Source organism: Ranitomeya imitator, chromosome 2, assembly GCF_032444005.1.
Source record: "Ranitomeya imitator isolate aRanImi1 chromosome 2, aRanImi1.pri, whole genome shotgun sequence".
In the NCBI taxonomy this organism is placed as follows: Eukaryota; Metazoa; Chordata; class Amphibia; order Anura; family Dendrobatidae; genus Ranitomeya; species Ranitomeya imitator.
Window position 1 is genome coordinate 520669241 of NC_091283.1, and position 27774 is coordinate 520697014.

The 27774-nt window shown below is 43.4% G+C and overlaps 1 protein-coding gene across 1 annotated transcript; it reads left to right on the top strand.

Annotated features, from left to right (window-relative positions):
• Positions 1 to 5098: 5098 nt before the first annotated feature.
• LOC138664798 (eukaryotic translation initiation factor 6-like) lies at positions 5099 to 23806 on the top strand. The gene is made up of 5 exons (XM_069751772.1): positions 5099 to 5202; positions 6876 to 7051; positions 7973 to 8149; positions 22081 to 22262; positions 23590 to 23806. Exons 1-5 carry the CDS (start codon positions 5193 to 5195, stop codon positions 23597 to 23599), a joined length of 555 nt encoding a protein of 184 aa, XP_069607873.1. The 5' UTR covers positions 5099 to 5192; the 3' UTR covers positions 23600 to 23806.
• Positions 23807 to 27774: the final 3968 nt, after the last annotated feature.

The following is a 27774-nucleotide window of genomic DNA, read 5'->3' on the forward strand; positions in this document are numbered from 1 at the left end:
CTATCAGAAGTAGATGAAATATGTTCCTGGGCATGTGTATTTGTGGTATTTCACCCATAATCCCCATACAGAACAATAATTATACTCATATTCCTATCAGAAGTAGATGAAGTATGTTCCTGGGCATGTGTATTTGTGGTATTTCACCCATAATCCCCATACAGCACAATAGTTATACCCATATTCCTATCAGAAGTAGATGAAATATGTTCCTGGGCATGTGTATTTGTGATATTTCACCCATAATCCCCATACAGAACAATAATTATACCCATATTCCTATCAGAAGTAGATAAAGTATGTTCCTGGGCATGTGTATTTGTGATATTTCACCCATAATCCCCATACAGAACAATAGTTATACCCATATTCCTTTCAGAAGTAGATGAAATATGTTCCTGGGCATGTGTATTTGTGATATTTCACCCATAATCCCCATACAGAACAATAATTATACCCATATTCCTACCAGAAGTAGATGAAGTATGTTCCTGGGCATGTGTATTTGTGATATTTCACCCATAATCCCCATACAGAACAATAATTATACCCATATTCCTATCAGAAGTAGATGAAATATGTTCCTGGGCATGTGTATTTGTGATATTTCACCCATAATCCCCATACAGAACAATAATTATACCCATATTCCTATCAGAAGTAGATGAAATATGTTCCTGGGCATGTGTATTTGTGATATTTCACCCATTATCCCCATACAGAACAATAATTATACCCATATTCCTATCAGAAGTAGATGAAGTATGTTCCTGGGCATGTGTATTTGTGATATTTCATCCATAATCCCCATACAGAACAATAATTATACCCATATTCCTATCATAAGTAGATGAAATATGTTCCTGGGCATGTGTATTTGTGATATTTTACCCATAATCCCCATACAGAATAATAATTATACCCATATTCCTATCAGAAGTAGATGAAATATGTTCCTGGGCATGTGTATTTGTGATATTTCACCCATAATCCCCATACAGAACAATAATTATACCCATATTCCTAGCAGAAGTAGATGAAGTATGTTCCTGAGCATGTGTATTTGTGATATTTCACCCATAATCCCCATACAGAACAATAATTATACCCATATTCCTATCAGAAGTAGATGAAATATGTTCCTGGGCATGTGTATTTGTGATATTTCACCCATAATCCCCATACAGAACAATAGATATACCCATATTCCTATCAGAAGTAGATGAAGTATGTTACTGGACATGTGTATTTGTGATATTTCACCCATAATCCCCATACAGAACAATAGATATACCCATATTCCTATCAGAAGTAGATGAAGTATGTTACTGGACATGTGTATTTGTGATATTTCACCCATAATCCCCATACAGAACAATAGATATACCCATATTCCTATCAGAAGTAGATGAAGTATGTTCCTGGGCATGTGTATTTGTGATATTTCACCCATAATCCCCATACAGAACAATAATTATACCCATATTCCTAGCAGAAGTAGATGAAGTATGTTCCTGAGCATGTGTATTTGTGATATTTCACCCATAATCCCCATACAGAACAATAATTATACCCATATTCCTATCAGAAGTAGATGAAGTATGTTACTGGACATGTGTATTTGTGATATTTCACCCATAATCCCCATACAGAACAATAGATATACCCATATTCCTATCAGAAGTAGATGAAGTATGTTACTGGACATGTGTATTTGTGGTATTTCACCCATAATCCCCATACAGAACAATAGTTATACTCATATTCCCTTCTTGCTATATTACAAGAAGTAATTTCCTGGGCTGCATTTGTAAAATGTGCTGCCATCTAGTGGTGGAGTCTAGTATTGCAGCCCATCATCCCCTCATCCCATCATCCCAATATGCAGTTTAGTCCGTCCCGAGATAATTAAGGCTAAGTGCACACATTTGGTTCTATATTGAATATTGTTAATTGATAGACGGTTGCTATTACGTTCTTGTAAGTGCACACATTGCAGAATCTCCGCGCCAATTCCGCATCTCCTGCCGTGGGTACATCACATGCGGAATTGGCATGCGTTTTCCCGCTAAACACTAGCGTTTTACAAGCGTTATTAGCTTACAGAATGCTAGCGTTTTCCCCGCGATCTGTAGCATCGCTTGGAAAACTTGACAGGTTGGTCACAATTGTCAAACACAGTGTTTGACAAGTGTGACCAACTATTTACTATTGATGCTGCCTCTGCAGTGTCAATAGTAAAAAGATATACTGTAATGTTAAAAATAATAAAAAAAATCATGATATTCTCACCTTCCAGCTCCTCACGATGCTTGCGCTTCCAGTAATGCCTAGCGGCAATGACCCCATATGACGTAGCATGACGCGAGACCGCACGCCATCACAGGTCATTGCCACAAAGCATCACTGGGAACGGAAGCATCGCGAGGAGCGGGGGCGCTGGAAGGTGAGAATATCATGATTTTTTTTTATTTCAATTCTTTTTTTTTTTTTTTAAACAATTATATGGTTCCCAGGCCTGAAGGAGTCTCCTCTCCTCCACCCTGGGTACCAACCGCACATGATCCGCTTACTTCCCACATAGTGGGCATAGCCACATGCGGAAAGTAAGCGGATCAATGCATTCCTATGTGTGCGGAATCCCCATGATTCCCCACAAAGAATGAACATGCTGCGTTTTTTCCAGAATGCGATTCCGCTGCGGAAAAAAAAGCAACATGAGCACAAAAAAATGCGAATTGCATTCTAATAATAGGATGCTTAATGTATGCTCTTTTTTTTTTTTGCGGCTTTATCGTGAAAAATCCTGAACGTGTGCACACAGCCTGAGAGGCTGGCTGTGATCAGTGCCTGGTCAGGTAGCTGCATGTAGGTTGGTGCTGTCTGTAGAACGTAGCTGGCAGCTGGGCTCTATGCAGCGGACACAGCAGGTCCCGGTTTCCCCGGTGTGGGCCCTATCCACAAGACATGACCTCACACATGCAGAGATCTCCATTGGCCGTACTTACTGCCTCACAATATATGGAAGATATGCTTGGTAAACAGTGATACCTCCTGAAAGAGTTGGGAAGTTTCCCGGACACCCCATGTCTCCTCTCCCTGCGCTTCTCTGTGCTTTCTGGGCAATGCAGAGTTGTCTACCGTTTCACCAACCGTTTAGTTGTACTAAATGCTAAACCTGACCTGCCATTATGATTCTCCAGGCCATTACAAGTTCGCAAATACCAAACATGTATATGTTCTTTCTTATTTATGTAATGAAGAAAAATTCAACGTTTGTGTAAAAAAAGAAAAAAACCACCCCAGCGCCATTCTCCGGGTTCAGTCACTGCGCTGAATATACAGAGCGGCATCTGTAACCATGTTGCCGGCGCCAATGTGGAGTCAGTGTCACTTAGGTCCCGGTGCGTGGTTACATCTGCCGCTCTGTATACTTGGAGCGGTGACGGAACCTGGAACGCTGCTGGGGGCAATAAAGTTAATTTTCTCTATGCATTGTTCGGGTAAGTTTGGGCACCGGGTAGGTTAGTAATGCCATTAACCTGCAGATTAACCCCATATCTGCAGGTTAATAGCATTTTTCTGGTGACAGGTTCCCTTTAACATGATACGTTGCCGTATAGTGGCCCATAATATATGGTAGAAACTGCAGTCTGAGGTATATATTGGGAAAGGCTCTGACATGTTTGAGCAGAACCTTAGGAGAAAACGTCACTGGTGACTGCATCTTGTACATACAGGCAGTGTGGGGCGGACACCGCCACAGAACTTGTAATAGATAAATGGTAATTATTACATTACAGTTCGGCAGCCGCGACACGTGCAGGGATTGCTCATCACTAGTGGGGACCATTCTCCTAGTGGCTGGTTCTTACCTTGTCACTTTGTCAAGGGGAGGTTCAGTACCTTTATACTATTGACCTATGATTGTAATAGTTTAGCAATATCAGACAGCTGGTGGGCTCTCGACACCCACACTGATTAGCAGCTATAATGTCCGGCAGTCTGACAAAAACATTGCATAGGAGCTGAATCGCATTTTTACATACTGTTTAGTGGCTCCTACAGGGCTATGCATATATCAGCTTATTCTTTTCATCAGGAGCTAATCTGTGAGATTAGGCAATGGCTACTAAACTGCGTATGGAGCATTGGTGGTGTGCGCCGTGCACTGCATTCGGCCACTGCAGGTGATTACAGCTGATCGGTAGGGTGCTGGGCCCCAACTAATAATGTTTATCATTGGAACAGGTCATTAGTATAAATGTACTGGACAACCCCTTCAGGCTACGTCCCCCCCCCTCCCCCCCAATGAGCTTTTTGATGATGTAGAATCTCTGCACCTAATGTTTAAATTGGGTTACTTGATTATTTCTTTTCATTGCGTTTGTGTGCGTTTTTTTTTTTTAAGCATGGGTTTTTTGGACTTTTTGGTGTCATGCTTCAAATAAAGCTACCGTACTTTCTTTTTGATACTAGCCAAAACTGGAAAACTAAGCCTATAATCAAAATAATTCAGTTCAATTATCATAGGGGCCCAGAAACAGCATTTGGTCCTATAATTACCACCAAATATAATATAAATTATATTAGTCTTTATGACAAAATTTATTATACTTTATGAACATACACTAAAAACACAATTGCAGAAGATAAAAACCATAAATAAAGCCCTAAAAATATGCAGTGTGGCAAGATTAAAAACCGCGTGATTGACCATAAATGGTCAATCAAACTAGAATTAATAACATGGGTATGGCTATAACATAGAGTCCTTGTAAACCTATATGAACAGCCAATGCTACATAAATAAATCACTTAGTTTTCACCTAGGTAGTCAGCAGACCCCCTGCATTACCGTCCGCATAGTGAAGATATCAGTCACACCCCTACACCCACCATGTGCAATCATGCACAGAAGAACCAACACTGCCCAGTACTCTGATGCGCGTTTCGCTTATACCTATGTCTGGGGGCCACATGCAGGCTTCTCCGTAGGACAGGAAAGTTTTTGAAAAATACATAACTGAGAAGAATACATATTACCAGGATTTAGATTTAATTCATGTTAATGTTCTATACTGCACAAACAATCCTGCTTTAATTTTTCTTGCAGTGTATTTGAAGGAGAGCTCTCCGAGACCATACCAGTGGTGCGTGCGTCAATAGCTGGATGCAGAATTATTGGAAGGATGTGTGTAGGTGTGTACAGATCACAACCATGACATGGCATACAGCAGTTTCTATAAAGAGATGTTAGTTTTAAAATGTTTGTTTTGTGATCCCTCTTGTAATGTTGCAGACTACAGTTCACACTGCCCCCAAAATGCTTTACATTGTCCAGGTGGATAGGCATCAGACATCAATCAAGCCTATGACACTTGCAGATGTTCAGATAATCCACCACGCAATTGATCTGTATGTGCCGACTAAATGCCAACAGGTCACACTGCTGTTTGGCTGCAGCCTGTATAAATCCTAAAGGGGGTTTCTAGGTGTGTAACATTGATGACCCCCGAATGATCTGATATAGAAGCCTTATCCAAAGGATATGCAAACCGTATTAGTTCCAGAAAAGACTACATCTGTTTAAAGAGGTTTTCCAAGTTAAAAAGAAAGGTCTGCAGTAAAGGTACCGTCACATTTAGCGACGCTGCAGCGATCCAGACAACAATCCTGATCGCTGCAGCATCTCTGTTTGGTCGCTGGAGAGCTGTCACACAGACAGCTCTCCAGCGACCAACGATGCCGGTCCCCTGGTAACCAGGGTAAACATCGGGTTACTAAGCGCAGGGCCGCGCTTAGTAACCCGATGTTTACCCTGGTTACCAGCGTAAAAGTAAAAAAAAAAAAACACTACATACTTACCTTCCGCTGTCTGTCCCCCGGCGCTGTGCTTTCCTGCACTGACTGTGATCGCCAGCCGGAAAGCACAGTGGTGATGTCATCGCTGTGCTCTGCTTTCCGGCCGGCGCTCACAGTGCAGAGAAGCACAGCGCTGGGGGACAGACAGCGGAAGGTAAGTATGTAGTGTTTGTTTTTTTTTTACTTTTACGCTGGTAACCAGGGTAAACATCGGGTTACTAAGCGTGGCCCTGCGCTTAGTAACCCGATGTTTACCCTGGTTACCAGTGAAGACATCGCTGAATCGGCGTCACACACGCCGATTCAGCGATGTCTGCAGGGAGTCCAGCGACGAAATAAAGTTCTGGACTTTCTGCACCGACCAACGATGGCACAGCAGGATCCAGATCGCTGCTGCCTGTCAAACTGAACGATATCGCTAGCCAGGACGCTGCAACGTCACGGATCGCTAGCGATATCGTTCAGTGTGACGGTACCTTAACCGTGTGACAACAGACTGCTGAATCGTGACAGTGTGCGATGCAGACACTGTCATGATTTCTCTGTATTTCCTCATGTAAGTGGGTGGTCGAGTGACTGCATGTATGCGATCTGTGTGTTTGCGGGCACATCATGCTGACTAGACTCTTATCCCTTTCTTTCTGTGTCCTATTGAGAGAAGTGCAGAAAAATCTAATTGCTATGTGGCTGCGAGTACATATCATATACATGCAGTCACGTAACCATGCACTCGCATGGGGAGTACAGGGTAATCATGACAATGTGCACATTGCACACTTTAATGATTCGGCATAAAGTGACTGCAGACTTTTCTTCTCGACCCCTTTAACAAAGTATTTATGGAAAATGGAAGGCAAATTCTGATAAAAACCCTCACTGTAACACCATATTTGTCTGAAATTTCTTTGAGCTGCTTGTAAGGAGCATAAAGATATGACCTAAACATTAAATAGTCTATAGGTTATTTCTTTTCTTTTTTAGCTTTGAATTTGTGTTCACATTTTATGTAGGAAACCGAAATGGCCTTCTAGTCCCAAACAACACAACAGATCAAGAACTCCAGCACATCAGAAACAGCTTACCGGACTCTGTACGAATCCAGAGGGTTGAGGAGAGACTTTCCGCTTTGGGGAATGTGATGGCTTGTAATGACTACGTAGCCCTTGTACACCCCGATCTTGACCGGGTATGTGCTGTTTGTTTTTTAATATCTACTGTAAACATTTCTTTAAATTCTCTTGGTCTTTAGGCATGTTGCCTTTGATAAGCCGGACAGGCACTGTGTCTACGCTGTCTAGACCCAAGGCATGTCCGTGCAATCTTCTCCCTGCCCAGCACCAGTGGCTAACGTGTCTCCCTGCCAGGCAAAGAACAAGGACAAGCCACCGGGGATATGTCTTACATGAGACACCTAGTCCCAGGATGGCTTTTCAAAGTATCTTGCAGTGAGACTTATCGGCTGCTATTGCACAGCATGAATCTGATGATGCCGTTTCCTAGTCCCAAGCAGTAGACCGTTCTCTATCTGTACTGTCCAAAACAGAGAATATCTCTTTAAGAGGAATCTTTTTTTAAACCAACAAAAGAACCCTATACTTGCCTTTTCAAGTCTCCTCCAGTTTCGTATTTCCACACACACACCTATTCTGGACTTATTCCGGTCTGTTTTACTGTTGCTGTCGCCTCCACTCATTGTGGCCAGCGATAACAGTGGTGCTCCCCAAACTGTAAGGTTGGCCTTACCAGTGAGGCACGTTTCATAGAAGTGATCATATACTGCCTGCTATTGGTGACAAAATTGGTGACAAAAAAAAAACAACTGACCTGATGGATAGGGTGGCCAAAGCGCTGGCCAACCATGGTGGGTCAATTGCTGCACAATTTTTCTACAAATTAGTATGTAATTTGGTCATTGCAGTGGGAAAGTTGTCGCCTACTGTGGCCGATCACGCTGTTTGGCCCTAACCTAATGTTTTGTTACAAATGGTTCATCATTGATCCATCAAATTCTTCTTCCCTTCTGTAAAATGTAAGACAAGACACAAGGATAACATAGAATAATGTACTTTCTATAATCCCTGCTCTTTATTTTCTTTTTGTGTTTCAGGAGACAGAGGAGATACTAGCAGACGTTCTGAAAGTAGAGGTTTTCAGGCAGACAGTTGCTGAGCAAGTTCTTGTTGGCAGTTACTGTGCCTTTAGTAATCAGGGGGGTTTGGTTCATCCCAAAACATCAATAGAAGACCAGGATGAGTTGTCATCATTACTCCAAGTCCCCTTAGTGGTAAGTAAAATAAGATAAGAATGAATGCTACTTCAAAACGCTATATAAAAGCTTGCTTCTTAGGCTAGGTTCATATTGCGTTAGTGCAACCCGTTTAGCGCTACCTACTGGGGAATTTTGGAAAGTTTAGTAATTTTGAACATATAGATAAGGGTATGTGGGGAAAAAAATGGTAGTCAAATTTGGCATTCAGATTCCACAGCCTGGGACTTTTGTTCTTTTCCCTCAAGTTTGCTTTTCCAAAGTAAATGTGCTTGTTACTTTAACCCCTTACCGGCATCGGACGTACTATACCGTCCGATGCCGGCTCCCCTGCTTTGATGCAGGGCTCCGCGGTGAGTCCGCACCAAAGCCGGGACATGTCAGCTGTTTTGAACAGTAGAATCGCGATCTGCCCGCACCTATTAACTAGTTAAATGCCGCTGTCAAACGCAGACAGCGGCATTTAACTACCGCTTCCGGCCGGGCGGCCGGAAATGACGTCATCGCCGACCCCGTCACATGATCGGGGGTCGGCGATGCTTGTGAATGGTAACCATAGAGGTCCTTGAGACCTCTATGGTTACTGATTGCCCGTCGCTGTGAGCGCCACCCTGTGGTCGGCGCTCACAGCACACGTGCAATTCTGCTACATAGCAGCGATCAGCAGATCGCTGCTATGTAGCAGAGCCGATCGTGCTATGCCTGCTAGCCTCTCATGGAGGCTATTGAAGCATGGCAAAAGTAAAAAAAAAAAAGTTTAAAAAAATGTGAAAAAAATAAAAAAAACATAAAAGTTTAAATCACCCCCCTTTCACCCCAATCGAAATAAATCAATAAAAAAAATATCAAATCTACGCATATTTGGTATCGCCGCGCTCAGAATCGCCCGATCTATCAATTAAAAAAAAGTATTAACCTGATCGCTAAACAGCGTAGCGGGAAAAAAATTCGAAACGCCAGAATTACGTTTTTTTGGTCGCCGCGACATTGCATTAAAATGCAATAACGGGCGATCAAAAGAACGTATCTGCACCGAAATGCTATCATTAAAAACGTCATCTCGGCACGCAAAAAATAAGCCCTCAACCGACCCCAGATCACGAAAAATGGAGACGCTACGAGTATCGGAAAATGGCGCAATTTTTTTTTTTTTTTTTTAGCAAAGTTTGGAATTTTTTTTCACCACTTAGATAAAAAATAACCTAGTCATGTTTGGTGTCTATGAACTCGTAATGACCTGGAGAATCATAATGGCAGGTCAGTTTTAGCATTTAGTGAACCTAGCAAAAAAGCCAAACAAAAAACAAGTGTGGGATTGCACTTTTTTTGCAATTTCACCGCACTTGGAATTTTTTTCCCGTTTTCTAGTACACGACATGCTAAAACCAATGATGTCGTTCAAAAGTACAACTCGTCCCGCAAAAAATAAGCCCTCACATGGCCAAATTGACGGAAAAATAAAAAAGTTATGGCTCTGGGAAGGAGGGGAGCGAAAAACGAACACGGAAAAACGAAAAATCCCCTGGTCATGAAGGGGTTAATGGTAAATTGCCATATATATTTAAAGGGAGTCTTGCCAGGATTTTGCTACCCCCATCTGAGAGCAGCATATTTGAGGCTCCGTGGCTGCATTATTAGACAATAATTGAACAGCCACAGCACATACGGGGATTGGCTAACAGCCGCAAATCGTGGAGCTGCGGGGACTTGGAACATATTACTCAAGCACCCACGATACTTTGAGAACGCTATTTCCTAGTACACTTATCACTAACAGAGACCCTTGTTCCAGCGGAGTCATTTACTGGATTTCTTGCTGTAGTTTTATCTGCTACTGATGTACCAGTTATGAGTTCATTATAACCCCAGCCACACATTATTGGCAGATTTCTGCCTATGCACAGTGTACAGAAAGCTGCCAGTCCGTGGTGGGGCGGGGTTATACACAGCTTATGAATATGGAGGACTACTTGGCATGAGGTTTACTAGTTTTCCCTGTTTTACCAGCAGGAGATTATGAAAAGTACAGCAAGCAGCCTAGCAAGTAACATGTCACTGGAATTGGGGTCTCTGTCCCCATGTCATGCTTATGTCATTTTAGGTGGCAAAAACCTGATGACCTATTCCCTGTTAAAGGGAACCTGCCATGTTCCCAAACGCTAATAACCTACCGTAATTCTATGGTGCTTATCTGCAAGTTAATAGCATTGTAATGCCGCACTGAAAGACTGGCTACCATGAGGACATGAACTTTATTACTCCAGCTGTCAGTCATACAGGCGTGGCCAGCTCTGCTGCAGTCTTTAGTCAGAACATAGTGAGCAGCGGCTCTAACCATTCCTCGCCACTGACTGATGGCTGACTCTGCACAGATCCACTGCAAGTCAGTGCTGGCAGCTCAGTTACAGCGGTCGCTCACTGTGTACTGAGCGGTGACTGTAGCTGTGCCGGCAGCACCACTATGACTGAAAGCTTGAGGCTGCCGAGAGGAATTAAGTTTTTCCTCCCAGTATCCAGTCTTTCAGTGCTGGGGCTGCACAGCGTTAGAATGCTATTAACCTGCAGATTAACACCATATGTAAAAGTTTATAGCGGTTTGTGACATGACTGTTTTCCTTGTCAGCAGGATTGTGCACAGTAACCTACAGTGTCAGGTCGGCTCCTTTACACTGATTAAAAATACCTTGGCTGATGAAATCTGTCTTGTGGTGGTTTCTTAATCTTTTTTTTTTTCCTTTGGAGGAGAGAATTTTTTTGTTTGTTCTCTACAAAGGTGGCACTGCCGACGCCTGCTCAGTAGCAGCCATTGGATCACCAATAGCTGCAACTACACAGGCTGGCGTCTGCCTGCAGAAGGGTTTTATTTTCTTTTCAGAATAGAGCAATCTTTATCCTATAATCTCTATCCCAACCTGACACTGTCTGTAGGTCACGTAATGATAGAAACCACGGCACTCAAGGTTTGTAGGAGGTGCACAAGTTAGGTATCCAACCCGTCAGTCATGTAGAATAAATTACTTGGCACTCAAGAGAAATTCTTTGCAAGGTAAAACGTGAATAGTTCATTTATTAGGTGCATCCAGTTCCATATAAATTGAACGTTTTCGGTCTAATCAAAAGACCTTCATCAGAAAAGGTTATAAAGTACTGTAATACATGTGTGGAAAAACACAAAGGAAAACATTTTTTAGAAAATGATGCACAGAGAAATATATAGTAAAAAACAGATATGGTACACATTGCTCAATGGAGAAATGATAACTAAACAGACATCACATGTTACACGAAGAGCAGACAACAGCGGCAGTCTAAATGGATCCGACCTGGTGCTCCGTGAGTGGTGAGCTTCGTGGTGGAGATGCTAAAGGCTGTAAATGTGTAGGAAGGATAATGCAAGAGAAAAGAGGGCAAGGAGACACATCACGTCCAACTGAAAAACCGAGCGAGTGGATAGCGAATAGGCCATCCCTAAAGGATACAGGAAGTGCGGTAACCTCTATGACTAGTGGTTGACGGACTAAGGTGCACAGTGAGATGCCTGAAATATAAAACATGAACATGTAAATAATACATAATTGTCATTGTGCAGGAATAGTGCAACATGTATGGGCACACAACCCCGTAGGGAGAAGAGAGCATAAGAATGAGTAGAGGGCAAGAGAACGGACCCTGCAGTGTGACCACCTACAACCTGCAAGAATGAATAGAGAAATAGCCCAGAGTAGTAAAAGCATATACTAGAAAATTATATTATAGCTACCTGGATGATTAGGGCAATCTGATAGGGCCCATAAGGTGCCAGCAACAGAGCAGGCCTAGGGGAGGGAGGGCGCCTAGGAGGAACAAGGAGAGATAGAGGAACACCTAGCCAAAAGTTGTCTATACCAAGGTAAACCCCTATAGAGTACTAGTCACCATTACCTGTAAGGCAGAGGGTATATAAGGCGAGCGCTGTGGGGGGCGAGCAAATCGCAGGAGCAGACGCGCTGTTGAAAAGAAAATATAATGAGTGACTAAGTCTCTAGGCCGAGGCGGAGTGCCGAGAGAGGGCGAGCGTCACTGTATAATGGGGCAGAGAGTACCTGTAAAGCCGGAGGACCCCGGCGCCGTGTAGCGAAGGCTGTGAGACTCCCAGGGCTGGTGTCTGGCTGGCGGCACTTCCGGGTTTATGTGCGCGCCGCCAGGCAATCACCTGACCCGTAGCGTCATAGCAGACACGTGACCGGGTCGGCGGCGCGTGCGCAGAGAGACAAGGACGGAAGGGAGCTGAAGGGCGCTTGCGCCAAGAGAATGAGTGCCGGAGGCTAAAAAAGAAAGCCAGAGGCGGCCCTATACAGCGAGGGGAGAGAGGGGGGAAGGGCGAAACTACAAGGGAGAACAAACGCAGGGAAATTAGAGAGGGCAAGGGAGGCTGGACGAGGAGAACTCAAACAGGGTATATGCAAAATAAAGAGGTAAATGACCTAATACAGAGAAAGGAGGGAAGGTCTAGAACAGACCTCAAAGGTGGTCACACGCAGGTGATATAGAGACCAGACTAATGCTCTATATCTAGAATGGCATTGAGTGTGGATACTGTACCATATGGGGTGGGGCCAGTGCTCGGTGCGCAGGACGTGACTAGCGGTTCTGTGAAAAGAGGTAAAACAGAAAATTAAAAACATGACATAAACAAATGCGATCAACACATTCCCTGGTTGTGCTCACTTTACATAGACTACAAAACCAGGAATTACAAAAAAGCTGAAATATCGTAATCTCTATTTAATCCCTTTGGTTCTAAGGTCTGGAGCGTATAAATCCAATAAGCTTCCCTTCTTTGAAGCATTCTGGTACGGTTTTGTCCTCTTCTAGGGATATCCACCTGTTCTAAAACCTGAAACCGGAGTTGGGCAATACCGTGATTTTTTATGGCAAAATGGTGTGGGAGGGGAAGATGTGTCTTGTTGCATCGGATGGTGGATTTGTGTTGGGCCACTCTTTCCCTTACTGCTTGTGTGGTCTCGCCTACATAGGCTAGGCCGCATGGGCATTTGATGAGATATACCACGAATGTGGACTCGCAGGTATAGAAACCTTTTATAGGAATGGCCTTACCAGTTTGTGGGTGAAACACAGAGGAGCCCTTTTGTACATTACTACACTGTAGACAATTGAGGCAGGGGAAAGTACCACGTTTCTGGGTGTGAAGAAAAGTTTGTTTTGGGACCACTGAACCTGAGCCAATATCTGCCTTGACCAGCCTGTCCTTAAGGTTTCTAGCACGCTTAAAACATGGTAGGAATGGAGCTTTAAATTCTGGAACTGTCGGGTAACTTTTGGATAAGATATTCCAATGTCTCCTAATGGTAGATTGTACCAGGCTCGAAAAGGGATGAAAGGTAGAAACAAAGGGGATGGTGACTAGTACTCTATAGGGGTTTACCTTGGTATAGACAACTTTTGGCTAGGTGTTCCTCTATCTCTCCTTGTTCCTCCTAGGCGCCCTCCCTCCCCTAGGCCTGCTCTGTTGCTGGCACCTTATGGGCCCTATCAGATTGCCCTAATCATCCAGGTAGCTATAATATAATTTTCTAGTATATGCTTTTACTACTCTGGGCTATTTCTCTATTCATTCTTGCAGGTTGTAGGTGGTCACACTGCAGGGTCCGTTCTCTTGCCCTCTACTCATTCTTATGCTCTCTTCTCCCTACGGGGTTGTGTGCCCATACATGTTGCACTATTCCTGCACAATGACAATTATGTATTATTTACATGTTCATGTTTTATATTTCAGGCATCTCACTGTGCACCTTAGTCCGTCAACCACTAGTCATAGAGGTTACCGCACTTCCTGTATCCTTTAGGGATGGCCTATTCGCTATCCACTCGCTCGGTTTTTCAGTTGGACGTGATGTGTCTCCTTGCCCTCTTTTCTCTTGCATTATCCTTCCTACACATTTACAGCCTTTAGCATCTCCACCACGAAGCTCACCACTCACGGAGCACCAGGTCGGATCCATTTAGACCGCCGCTGTTGTCTGCTCTTCGTGTAACATGTGATGTCTGTTTAGTTATCATTTCTCCATTGAGCAATGTGTACCATATCTGTTTTTTACTATATATTTCTCTGTGCATCATTTTCTAAAAAATGTTTTCCTTTGTGTTTTTCCACACATGTATTACAGTACTTTATAACCTTTTCTGATGAAGGTCTTTTGATTAGACCGAAAACGTTCAATTTATATGGAACTGGATGCACCTAATAAATGAACTATTCACGTTTTACCTTGCAAAGAATTTCTCTTGAGTGCCAAGTAATTTATTCTACATAACTGTCTGTAGGTCACTTTGCACAATCCTCCTCGCACGTTCCTTTTAAGTGTAATTACACTTTCAGGTAATGTTCCAGGATTTCTGGAAGTCCTTGTGTATGTGTACATAAGGAGTAAAACTATCTGTCATTTGTATTCTGCAATTTGGCAAGTTTTTACTCTGAGCTGGGAGTCTCGGCAGTTTTTTTTTTTTTTTGTGGTTTTGGTTTAGGTTTTTCTTGAGCTTCTCCCTGTAGGTTTATAGATCAAATATATAATGTGATCTCTCAAAGACTGATTTTTTTTTTTTTTTTTTTTTAATGAAAAGTTTGCAGTCACTGTGTGAATGCAGACGTATGAATTCTCCCGGTGAATGCATCGTTTTAGACGTGACAACCCCCTTTAAGCAGTTTTGGAGCGTGATAAGTGGATTTATCTCTTACAAAGTTTCTTTTTGCTTTTTTCTTGGGCTCTGTTAATGAAAGCAGTGCTGGAGAGCCCGCGCGATGCTGGGCTATGATGTGCGGTGAAGCTCTGCACACAGCCCAGTCATTCGGGGAGACTGGGACCTGCCTCAGTGATGCCGGGTTGGCTTCTAGTTCCGAAAGTTGATGTGACATCACTGGCAGCTGCAGCTGGGGGGTCACGTCATGGGGATGAGCAGACAACGATAGCGCCGCTCACAAGCACATTTGGAAACGCAAAGTATTTAAAGAGAGACTCCAAGGTTCATATCTATCTGCAAGTGGACAACTTCTTTTAACCCCTTCCCGACCTGTGACACAGCGTATGCGTCATGAAAGTCGGTGCCAATCCGACCTGTGACGCATATGCTGTGTCACAGAATGATCGCGTCCCTGCAGATCGGGTGAAAGGGTTAACTCCCATTTCACCCGATCTGCAGGGACAGGGGGAGTGGTAGTTTAGCCCAGGGGGGGTGGCTTCACCCCCCCGTGGCTACGATCGCTCTGATTGGCTGTTGAAAGTGAAACTGCCAATCAGAGCGATTTGTAATATTTCACCTAAAAAACTGGTGAAATATTGCAATCCAGCCATGGCCGATGCTGCAATATCATCGGACATGGCTGGAAACACTTATGTGCACCGATCGCCCCCCCAGCCCTCCGATCTGTGCTCCGCTCCCCTCCGTCCTGTGCTCCGCTCCCCCGTCCTCCTGTCCGCTCCTCCCGTGCTCCAATCACACCCCCCGTGCTCCAATCAAACCCTCCTGCACTCCGATCCCCTCCCCTGCACAGCGATTCCCCCCCCCGTGCTCCGATCCACCCCCCCCGCACAGCGATTCCCCCACCCCGTGCTCCAATCCACCCCCCCATGCTCCGATCCACCCCCCCGTGCTCCGACGCCCCCGTGCCCTGATCTCCCCCCCCCTTATACTTACCGAGCCTCCCGGGGTCCGTCCGTCTTCTTTCCTGGGCGCCGCCATCTTCCAAAATGGCGGGCGCATGTGCAGTGCGCCTGCCGAATCTGCCAGAGTGAATTTTGATCACTGAGATAGATTATATCTCAGTGATCAAAATAAAAAAAATGGTAAATGACCCCCCCCTTTGTCACCCCCATAGGTAGGGACAATTAAAAAAAAAAAAATAAAGAAATTTTTTTTTCCACTAAGGTTGGGGTAAGAACTAGGGGTAGGGGTAGGGTTAGGGTTCGGGATGTGCACACGTATTCTGGTCCTCTGCGGATTTTTCCGCAGAGGATTTGATAAATCCGCAGTGCTAAACTGCTGTGGATTTACCGCGGTTTTTCTGCGCATTTCACTGCGGTTTTACAACTGCGATTTTCTATTGGAGCAGTTGTAAAACCGCTGCGGAATCCGCAGAAAGAAGTGACATGCTGCGGAATGTAAACCGCTGCGTTTCCGTGCAGTTTTTCTGCAGCATGTGTACAGCGATTTTTGTTTCCCATAGGTTTACATTGAACTGTAAACTCATGGGAAACTGCTGCGGATCCGCAGTGTTTTCCGCAGCGTGTGCACATACCTTTAGAATTAGGCTATGTGCACATGGTGCGGATTTGGCTGCGGATCCGCAGCAGTGTTCCATCACGTTTACAGTACCATGTAAACATATGGAAAACCAAATCAGCTGTGCCCATGGTGCGGAAAATACCACGCGGAAACGCTGCGTTGTATTTTCCGCAGCATGTCAATTCTTTGTGCGGATTCCGCAGCGTTTTACACCTGTTCCTCAATAGGAATCCACAGGTGAAATCCGCACAAAAAACCCTGGCAATCCGCGGTAAATCCGCAGGTAAAACGCAGTGCCTTTTACCCGCGGATTTTTCAAAAATGGTGCGGAAATATCTCACACGAATCCGCAACGTTGGCACATAGCCTTAGGGTTGGGTTGCAATTAGGGTTGTGGTTAGGGTTACGGCTACAGTTGGGATAAGGGTTAGGGGTGTGTTGGCGTCAGAATTGAGGGGTTTCCACTGTTTAGGCACATCAGGGGGTCTCCAAACGCAACATGGCGCCACCATTGATTCCAGCCAATCTTGTATTCAAAAAGTCAAATGGTGCTCCCTCACTTCCGAGCCCCGACGTGTGTCCAAACAGTGGTTTACCCCCACATATGGGGTACCAGCATACTCAGGACAAACTGCGCAACAATTACTGGGGTCCAATTTCTCCTGTTACCCTTGAGAAAATAAAAAATTGCTTGCTAAAACATAATTTTTGAGGAAAGAAAAATGATTTTTTATTTTCACGGCTCTGCGTTGTAAACGTCTGTGAAGCACTTGGGGGTTCAAAGTGCTTACCACATATCTAGATAAGTTCCTTTCGGGGTCTAGTTTCCAAAATGGGGTCACTTGTGGGGGGTTTCTACTGTTTAGCCACATCAGGGGCTCTGCAAACGCAACGTGACGCCCGCAGAGCATTCCATCAAAGTCTGCATTTCAAAACGTCACTACTTCTCTTCCGAGCCCCAGCATGTGCCTAAACAGTAGTTTACCCCCACATATGGGGTATCAGCGTACTCAGGAGAAACTGGACAATAACTTTTGGGGTCAAATTTCTCCTGTTACCCTTGGGAAAATAAAAAATTGCGGGCTAAAAAATCATTTTTGAGAAAATAATTTTTTTTTTTTTATTTTCATGGCTCTGCATTATAAACTTCTGTGAAGCACCTGGGGTTTTAAAGTGCTCAGTATGCATCTAGATAAGTTCCTTGGGGGGTCTAGTTTCCAAAATGGGGTCACTTGTGGGGGAGCTCCAATGCATAGGCACACAGGGGCGCTCCAAACGCGACATGGTGTCCGCTAACAATTGGAGCTAATTTTCCATTCAAAAAGTCAAAAGGCGCGCCTTCCCTTCCGAGCCCTGCCGTGTGCCCAAACATTGGTTTACCCCCACATATGAGGTATCGGCGTACTCGGGAGAAATTGCTCAACAAATTTTAGGATCCATTTTATCCTATTGCCCATGTGAAAATGAAAAAATTGAGGCGAAAAGAAATTTTTTTGTGAAAAAAAAGTACTTTTTCATTTTTACGGATCAATTTGTGAAACACCTGAAGGTTTAAAGTGCTCACTAGGCATCTAGATAAGTTCCTTGGGGGGTCCAGTTTCCAAAATGGGGTCACTTGTGGGGGAGCTCCAATTTTTAGGCACACGGGGGCTCTCCAAACGTGACATGGTGTCCGCTAAAGAGTGCAGCCAATTTTTCATTCCAAAAGTCAAATGGCGCTCCTTCCCTTCCAAGCCCTGCCGTGCGCCCAAACAGTGGTTTACCCCCACATATGAGGTATCAGCGTACTCAGGACAAATTGGACAACCACTTTCGTTGTTCAGTTTCTCCTTTTACCATTGGGTAAAAAGTTAAATGTTCATTTTTTCTTTCCATGTTGCTTCTGCTGCTGTGAAGCACCTGAAGGGTTAATAAACTTCTTGAATGTGGTTTTGTGCACCTTGAGGGGTGCAGTTTTTAGAATGGTGTCACTTTTGGGTATTTTCAGCCATATAGACCCCTCAAACTGACTTCAAATGTGAGGTGGTCCCTAAAAAAAAATGGTTTTGTAAATTTCGTTGTAAAAATGAGAAATCGCTGGTCAAATTTTAACCCTTATAACTTCCTAGCAAAAAAAAATTTTGTTTCCAAAATTGTGCTGATGTAAAGTATACATGTGGGAAATGTTATTTATTAACTATTTTGTGTCACATAACTCTCTGGTTTAACAGAATAAAAATTAAAAATGTGAAAATTGCGAAATTTTCAAAATTTTCGCCAAATTTCCGTTTTTATCACAATTAAACACAGAATTTATTGACCTAAATTTACCACTAACATGAAGCCCAATATGTCACGAAAAAACAATCTCAGAACCGCTAGGATCCATTGAAGCGTTCCTGAGTTATTACCTCATAAAGGGACACTGGTCAGAATTTCAAAAAACGGCAAGGTCTTTAAGGTCAAAATAGGCTGGGTCATGAAGGGGTTAAGGCATGCTCTTCAAAGCACATCTAGGCAGACGTATCAGATTTCATAAACTGAGTTGTTTTATCACAGTATTTCAGTACCTTATCCAATCGTTCATCAATATCTCGCACAATTCTTGCACTTGTGTTCATACACTGGTACACACTAGGTTTGAGTCATCATACAGCTCTGTGGCCGCAACTTATGAAGCCTGGCATAGTACATTCTACTCTTAATGAAGGGTTGTGGTGGAGTAAGCCTATGTGCACACGTTGAGTATTTTCTTGCAGAAATTTCTGCAAGGTTTCTGCATCTCTAGGCAGGAGAGAGGCTACTGCAAAAACGCACGTTTTTGCATGCGTTTTTTGTACAGCAATGAAGGCTTTTTTTTTTTTTTTTTTAAGCTAAATAAAGATATTAAAAAAAAAAGTTGGTATTTCTTGGCTCAACACCAAGTTTTCATGCTGATGCAGTGTGGTATCAGGGTAATGGGATTAGAGCAGCAGCTGTCATTGACAAGTAGTTCCAGGCCTAGTCATAAGGTGTCAGCTGGACACCCTCATTACTAAGCTGATAAGTAAACACACACAAACCTACCCATACATTGTCACCAGCCTATGTAGGAGTGTTATCAGAATGAATGTACATAGGCTGTAGCTAAACAGCAACTGTTAATTTTAAAGAAAAAAATGGAAAAAAAAATGTGCGCTCTCGCAATTTTAATAACCAGCAGATGGAAAGCCGACAGCTGGGGGCAGATGTTTATAGTTTGGGAAGGGGTAATATCTATGGAGCTTCCAAAGCTATTAATATCAGCTCACAGCTGTATACTTAGCCTTTGCTGGCTATTAAAATGGAGGACCCCCCCAAAAAATGATGTGGGGTACCCTTATAAATAATAACCAGCAAAGGATATGCAGGCAGCTGTGGGCTGATATTAGTAGCCTAGGAAGGGGCCATGGATATTTGCCCCTCCCAGACCAAAATCAGCTCTCAGCCACCCCAGAAAAGATGCATCTATAAGATGCGCCAAATTTTGCGCTTAGCCTCGCTCTTCCCACTTGCCCAGTAGCTGTGGCAAGTGGGGTTCATATTTGTGGGGTTGATGTCACCTTTGTATTGTCAGGTGACATCAAGCCCACAGGCTAGTAATACGGAGGTGTCTATAAGACACCTATCTATTAATAACCCCATAGTGATATTGTATAAAACAGAGACCCAGAATAAAGTCCTTTATTTGAAATAATGACACTCCTTTAATGAATCTTAATTAGACCATAATTGCCAAACGCCTAATCCACCGAAGCCAATGTTTCCTGTAACAAAAATAAAATAAACCACAAATATTCCTCATCTGTCAGCAGAGAAGATCTTTGTGTGGAAACTTCCTGAAGAAGAAGCCTTTGAGCTTCGAAACGCGTTGAATAAACCACCCGAACACCCTAACAGTATATCTGGATCTATTATTTGTCGCAGCAGCGCAGATGTAATCCACATTTCATTTATTATAGCAGAGAAGATGATACATACTGTCACACGATGATCCTGATCACTTTGAGAGCAGTCACATCAGTGATGTGACTGCTCTCAAAGACAGCCGGCAATACACTGACAGGAGGGAATTGCTTCCGCAGTGTATAGCACTGAGCTGCAGTGAGAGAGTTAACTGGAGTTAATCAGCTGATCAGCTCCGGTGATCTCGATTACGGCACCACTGCCACGTGGGAAAGTTCTCACTCAGCGGTGCTGTAAGTGAGAGCATCGGAGATGACGGGCTGATGAACTTCGGTGAACTCTCTCACGGCAGCTCAGTGATACACTGCGGGAGCAATTACCTCCTGTTAGTGTATCACCGGGCAGAGCAGTCACATCTCCCGATGTGACTGTTCTATACGTGATATCACCGTGGGACAATCTGGATTACGTGGACTACGGCACACATGGAATATATGGTGGATTAGTTTACATTATTTCTAGGACGCAAGGGCATCGGGGATTAGGCGTTAAGGTGAGTGTTTTTATTTTTTTATTTTTATGGGAATATGTATGTAATTTTACTTAAACTGTGAGCACAGGTGCCAGCAGATGATAATACTATCCCATCAGCGGCACCTGCTGTCACTGTTATCAGTGACAGCAGACATAGCCTGATGGAAGCAGTAGTCTCATCGGCCTACGCCAGCTTTTTGCTGCAGGATCACGCGGACATCGGACAGCATGATTCCGCAGCACTGTGACCGACAGTACTGGCGGTAATGTTACTGAGGGTGACAGTCACAGCTACGGGATCACGCTGACAGTCTTAAAACTGATTGTCTCCCCGGCGGTAGCGTTACCGCTGATAGGAACCACCGCGCAGTTGTTTTCCATGCTGTCACACATGACAGCGTGGAAAACACCATAGGAAGATGGTAAAACGCAACACAAACTCAGCAAATCTGCAAACATTTTTATTCCTGTGTTTTTGCTGCGGATTTAACTGACTCAATTGAAGTCAATGGGTGCGGAAATGCTGCCGAAATGCACAAAGAATTGGCATGCTGCAGAAAGACACGCACTGCAAATACGCACGGAAATTTACTGATCATGTGCAGAACACTTCAGGATTGACATTGAATAAGCTTGCATAAGGATTCCATTACATTTTTGGACCATTTCTGCAAGGAAAAAAAGCTGCAAAAACGCATCGTGTGCACATAGCTTAAGAGGCGCTTGGTTCACTTAGGGGGCAAGCCTCTTAATCAGTCAGGGCACATTTCACAACTGGCATGCCTCATCAGAAATCTTACTCTAGTACCTTATATACCACAACTGATCATCAATTAGATGGCCGAGTTTTGCCACATGCACTTCCTGCCGAAATGCCCCCTACTTTAGCAGCATGAATATGTAAAGTTGCAAAATTTTTGCACAACACCATGTTTCGTCAAAATATAGCAACTTTTTAAGATGGTTTAATCTAGAATATTCTGGCGTGTACAAACAAGGCACCATTTTTATTTTTTTATACTGATACTATATAAATAATCTAAATTATAATTTTCATTGTCTTTATTTCATTATTGAATTACCAAAAATATAACCCTCAAAAAGCATGTTGTGAAAATCAGTATGTATAAAGAACGTTAAAACATTTTATTTTGAAATTTGAGCATTCAGTTAAATGTATCCTGTCAAATCCTAATCACTAATTGACACTAACTTTAATTGTCTTTTGACAGGCTGGTACAGTCAATCGAGGTAGTGAAGTGATTGCAGCAGGAATGGTTGTCAATGACTGGTGTGCTTTCTGCGGTCTGGACACGACCAGTACAGAGCTGTCAGTCATAGAAAGTGTATTCAAGCTAAGTGATGCTCAGCCAAGCACCATTGCCACAAACATGAGAGACTCTCTAATTGACAGGTATGATACTGTTTTCTAGCTTTTGTTTTAGTGTACAGCACTAGGAAACCTGTAGTCTGAAACTAGAGGGCGACTTTGGCCATGACATAGGTCACAAGGCCAAATATTGCAGTATGCTCCTAATGCATTACCACATAATGCTAGTGAATGGGGGTCCTATTTTGAACCTCAAAGTACCAGGTCACTCAACTTAGAAAAAATCCAGATTATAACTTTTTGTGACTTGCTTGACTCTTGTGAGTTGCAAAGTGACCCCCTTTCATTCAAACTATGCTGTAGTATAGCAGTGAAACTGGCGATCTTTGGCTGTAAACCACAGTGTGTATCCCAGGCCTAATTGTCGAGTACATATCACAGCAGTGTTTCAGTTATGTGCTTTTTTGCTCTGCAACAAAGCTGTGAAAAACTCTTTAGGGTGCAGCTTGTACCCTTCTTGCACATTCAGAAGGAACGGAAAATATAAGGCCTTACACTGCTTCCGGCTAGACCCACTTCTGGCATTGCCTCAAAGTTCCATCTAAAAGTGTCCTGATTTCAAACATTATGTTTAAAACCACAAAATCCCCATGTAAGGGCATGTAGACACAGTTGTGTGTGTGTGTTTTTTTGTTTTTGTGGTAGATTCTACTGTAAAAGCAACCCGAAAAAGCACTAACTAAAGGCTCAAAAAAATGAATATATGTATTACCATGTAAGAACGTGTTTATTCATATGGTTTTCTTTTGATAGTCTTTTAACCACTTCAGGTTTCCAAAACACTAAGCTGTTAAAAGAATTCAGCTGACTTTCTTCAGGCGGTTTTTTTTTCGGCTATATTTTATAATGCAAGTAATTGGGGAGGCTCAAAGTTTCTAGCATGTCACTGAGCATTTCGCCAGCGTTTTTGCTTCAAAAACTGCTAATGTTTTTCTTGCTCAATGTAGATTAAAAATAAAAGCATCCAACAAGTGCCAGTCCAAAAAAAGTGTCTCCAAACTGATGTACAAAACACCAAAAAACCCTTCAGTGATCAAAAGTGTTGTGCTAATTACTTTGGTATGGAAGAAAGATGTATATAGCACTACAAGCTTAGGCTGGTTTACAATAGCATATGCAAAGTTGTCTGAATGCCTTTCAGAAAGTGTGTTTAGTTTTTGTTTTTTTGTTTTTTTACATCCGCATGTCTATTATGGACAGCTGCATTGCATCTGTTAAGAATTGTAATGGATCCATGCAAAATCCATAATATGGGGATGGCAAGTCGTATATGATCTGTGCTGTTTTTTTTTTTGTGTATGTGTGCACCTTTATTGACTTTTTTTTTTTAATCTTTTCTCCTTCCTTTTAGCCTTACATAACCAGAGTATCCTGAGATCAGCTGCTTGGCCATTAAGAAGATCACTGCACTGTATTACTTAAGCTGCTGCTTCACCTGCTAAATGATGTGCGCATTAGTGGAACAGATGTTTGTGTACAACCTGCATTTAAAAGGAAAAAAATAATAAATTCAAACAACTGTATATTGCACTTACACTCTTTAAATGTAATAAAATTTTAAAACCTAATACTGTAAGATCTATTTGCCCATAAAATCTACTAAGGCCAGGTTCACAGGGGCATATTGTACAATCCGAATATGTACCACAATCCTAATATGTACCGCAATACCTGGGATAAGTCTCCTAACCCAAACTGATAGCCTCTTATTAGGCTGTATGTTAGGGGTCAGTAAACCCGTAGTCAATCAGGTATATGTTTGGATTGTTAAAATAATGAATACTCCTAGAGGTTTAAAGTCAAGTTTGTGATATACAGTCATGGCCAAAAGTATTGACACCCCTGCAATTCTGTCAGATAATACTCAGTTTCTTCCTGAAAATGATTACAAACACAAATTCTTTGGTATTATTTTCATTTAATTTGTCTTAAATGAAAAAACAAAAGAGAATGAAGCAAAAAGCAAAACATTGATCATTTCACACAAAACTCCAAAAATGGGCCAGACAAAAGTATTGGCACCCTCAGCCTATTACTTGGTTGCACAACCTTTAGCCAAAATAACTGCGACCAACCCCTTCCGGTAACCATCAATGAGTTTCTTACAATGCTCTGCTGGAATTTTAGACCATTCTTTGACAAACTGCCATTTTTAGATCTCTCCACAGGTGTTGTATGGGATTCAGGTCTGGACTCATTGCTGGACACCTTAGAAGTCTCCAGTGCTTTCTCTCAAACCATTTTCTAGTGCTTTTTGAAGTGTGTTTTGGGTCATTGTCCTGCTGGAAGACCCATGACCTCTGAGGGAGACCCAGCTTTCTTACAATGGGCCCTACATTATGCTGCAAAATTTGTTGGTAGTCTTCAGACTTCATAATGCCATGCACACGGTCAAGCAGTCCAGTGCCAGAGGCAGCAAAGCAACCACAAAACATCAGGGAACCTCCGCCATGTTTGACTGTAGGGACCGTGTTCTTTTCTTTGAATGCCTCTTTTTTTTTCTCCTGTAAACTCTTATGTTGATGCCTTTGCCCAAAAAGCTCTACTTTTGTCTCATCTGACCAGAGAACATTCTTCCAAAACGTTTTAGGCTTTTTCAGGTAAGTTTTGGCAAACTCCAGCCTGGCTTTTTTATATCTCGGGGTAAGAAGTGGGGTCTTCCTGGGTCTCCTACCATACAGTCCCTTTTCATTCAGACGCCGACGGATAGTACGGGTTGACACTGTTGTACCCTCGGACTGCAAGACAGCTTGAACTTGTTTAGATGTTAGTCGAGGTTCTTTATCCAATATCCGCACAATCTTGCGTTGAAATCTCTTGTCGATTTTTCTTTTCTGTCCACATCTAGGGAGGTTAGCCACAGTGCCATGGGCTTTAAACTTCTTGATGACTCTGTGCAAGGTCGACACAGGAACATTCAGGTCTTTGGAGATGGACTTGTAGCCTTGAGATTGCTCATGCTACCTCACAATTTGGTTTCTCAAGTCCTCAGACAGTTCTTTGGTCTTCTTTCTTTTTTCCATGCTCAATGTACACACAAGGACACAGGACAGAGGTTGAGTCAACTTTAATCCATGTCAGCTGGCTACAAGTGTGATTTAGTTATTGCCAAAACCTGTTAGGTGCCACAGGTAAGTAACAGGTGCTGTTAATTACACAAATTAGAGAAGCATCACATGATTTTTTTGAACAGTGCCAATACTTTTGTCCACCCCCTTTTTTATGTTTGGTGTGGAATTATATCCAATTTGGCTTCAGGACAATTCTTTTTGTGTTTTTTTTTTTTCATTTAAGACAAATTAAATGAAGATAATACCAAAGAATGTTTGCAATCATTTTCAGGAAGAAACTGAGTATTATCTGACATAATTTTGGCCAATATATTGTAGGGATTGGCTCAGGTGAGCAACGGTAGGGCCGCAGTAATGAGGCAACACACAGGCTTCCAGTCCAAACTTCTGTGGTTTATTGACACTTTAAACAGTCCGAGACAGAAAGTAAAAGAAAAAACCAAACATACTCCAGCTTGGAGAACCACTGGTCTCAGACTCTCCCTTACACGGGACGGGCTTAACTAAGCGGCTGCCAGGTGAGCGGCTTCTGCCAGGTGCCATTCCCAGGGTTGCTAACAGTCATGTCACCATCCTTTGTGACATGTGTCGCAGATAAAACAGTTCAGGCTCATTCCAGCCTAGCTCCACACCCAGACTGACGTGTCAAACAAAAGAAACTCCATTACATAGTCTATAGCCACACCCACAGGTGAGGTATTATTATTATTTATTATAGCGCCATTTATTCCATGGCGCTTTACATGTGAGGAGGGGTATACATAATAAAAACAAGTACAATAATCTTAAACAATACAAGTAATAACTGGTACAGGAGGAGTGAGGAACCTGCCCGCGAAGTCTCACAATCTACAAGGGATGGGCGAGAATACAGTAGGTGAGGATAGAGCTGGTCATGCAGCGGTTTGGTTGATCGGTGGTTACTGCAGGTTGTAGGCTTGTCGGAAGAGGTGGGTGTTCAGGTTCTTTTTGAAGGTTTCGATGGTAGGTGAGAGTCTGTGTTGTGATAGAGGGTTCCAGAGGAGGGGTGATACGCGAGAGAAATCTTGTATACGATTGTGGGAAGAGGGGAGTAGAGAATGAGATCTTGTGAGGATCGGAGGTTGCGTGTAGGTAAGTACCGGGAGACGAGGTCACAGATGTATGGAGGAGACAGGTTGTGGATGCCTTTGTACGTCATGGTTAGGGTTTTGTAGTGGAGTCTCTGGGCAATGGGGAGCCAGTGAAGGGATTGACAGAGGGGAGAGGCCGGGGAATAGCGGGGGGCAGGTGGATTAGTCGGGCAGCAGAGTTTAGAATAGATTGGAGGGGTGCGAGAGTGTTAGAGGGGAGGCCACAGAGCAGGAGGTTGCAGTAGTCAAGGCGAGAGATGATGAGGACATGGACTAGGGTTTTTGCAGATTCTTGGTTGACGAACGGATTCGTGAAATATTTTTGAGTTGAAGTCGTCAGGAAGTGGAAAGGGCTTGGATATGTGGTTTGAAGGAGAGATCAGCGTCAAGGATTACCCCGAGGCAGCGAGCTTGTGGGACTGGGGATTGTGGGCAGCCATTTACTGTAATGGATAGGTTCGTTGGGGGGGTCACGTGAAATGGGGGAAAGATTATGAATTCTGTTTTGTCCATGTTAAGTTTCAGAATTCTAGCGGAGAAGAAGGATGAAATAGTGGACAGACATTGAGGGATTCTGGTTAGTAGGGAGGTGATATCTGGTCCAGAGATGTAGATCTGTGTGTCATCAGTGTGATGCCCGAGAGACCGGGGTACCCAGCACCGGACCAATGGGGTCTGTCTCTTGAGGGGGATGTCACGGGTGGCTTGACCCGGTGCTGTGGCCTCAGGCAATGCACAGTGTAAAGGGTATCGTGAGGGAACAGGCACTTACTTGATCAGCAGGTTCTCCCAGCGGTCATGATCCCAATCCTGGATAGATGGCTATTGTCCAAATGAAAGACTGAGGCACTGAAACATTTAACCAGTTTACTTTAACAAAAAAGGATTTACAACCAGTCCTGTCACCGGAGTCTGTATGGGAACTCTGAGTTACTTTGACCCTGCCGGGGTCTTCGCCTCTTATTGTACGCAATATCTGTGTGGCCCTGCTGCTGTATGTGAACTGGCTGCCGGCCCAATCTGTCCCCTCCGGGTCCTGGTTCGACGGGCAACCCGAGTCTTATCGGCTTACCCCCTCCGGGAGTACCGCTGAACTCTGTGTCTGTTGCTGCGTCCGACCCTAGTGAAGCTGATATCACCTCACGTTTTTCCGGTTGCTGTATTATATGTAATGAATACAGCCACGGATCCGGTATCCGTCTTTGCGCCTGTTCTGGGTAGTGATTAATGCTGCCCGGTTCTCACAATGTCCTTTTTCTCTATCCCTCTTCTCCTCAGGCCGGTGATTTGGGCCTGGAAACCGTCATAGGGCTGTTAGAAATTCAGCTGTATGACCTCTCACTTTCAGCTCCT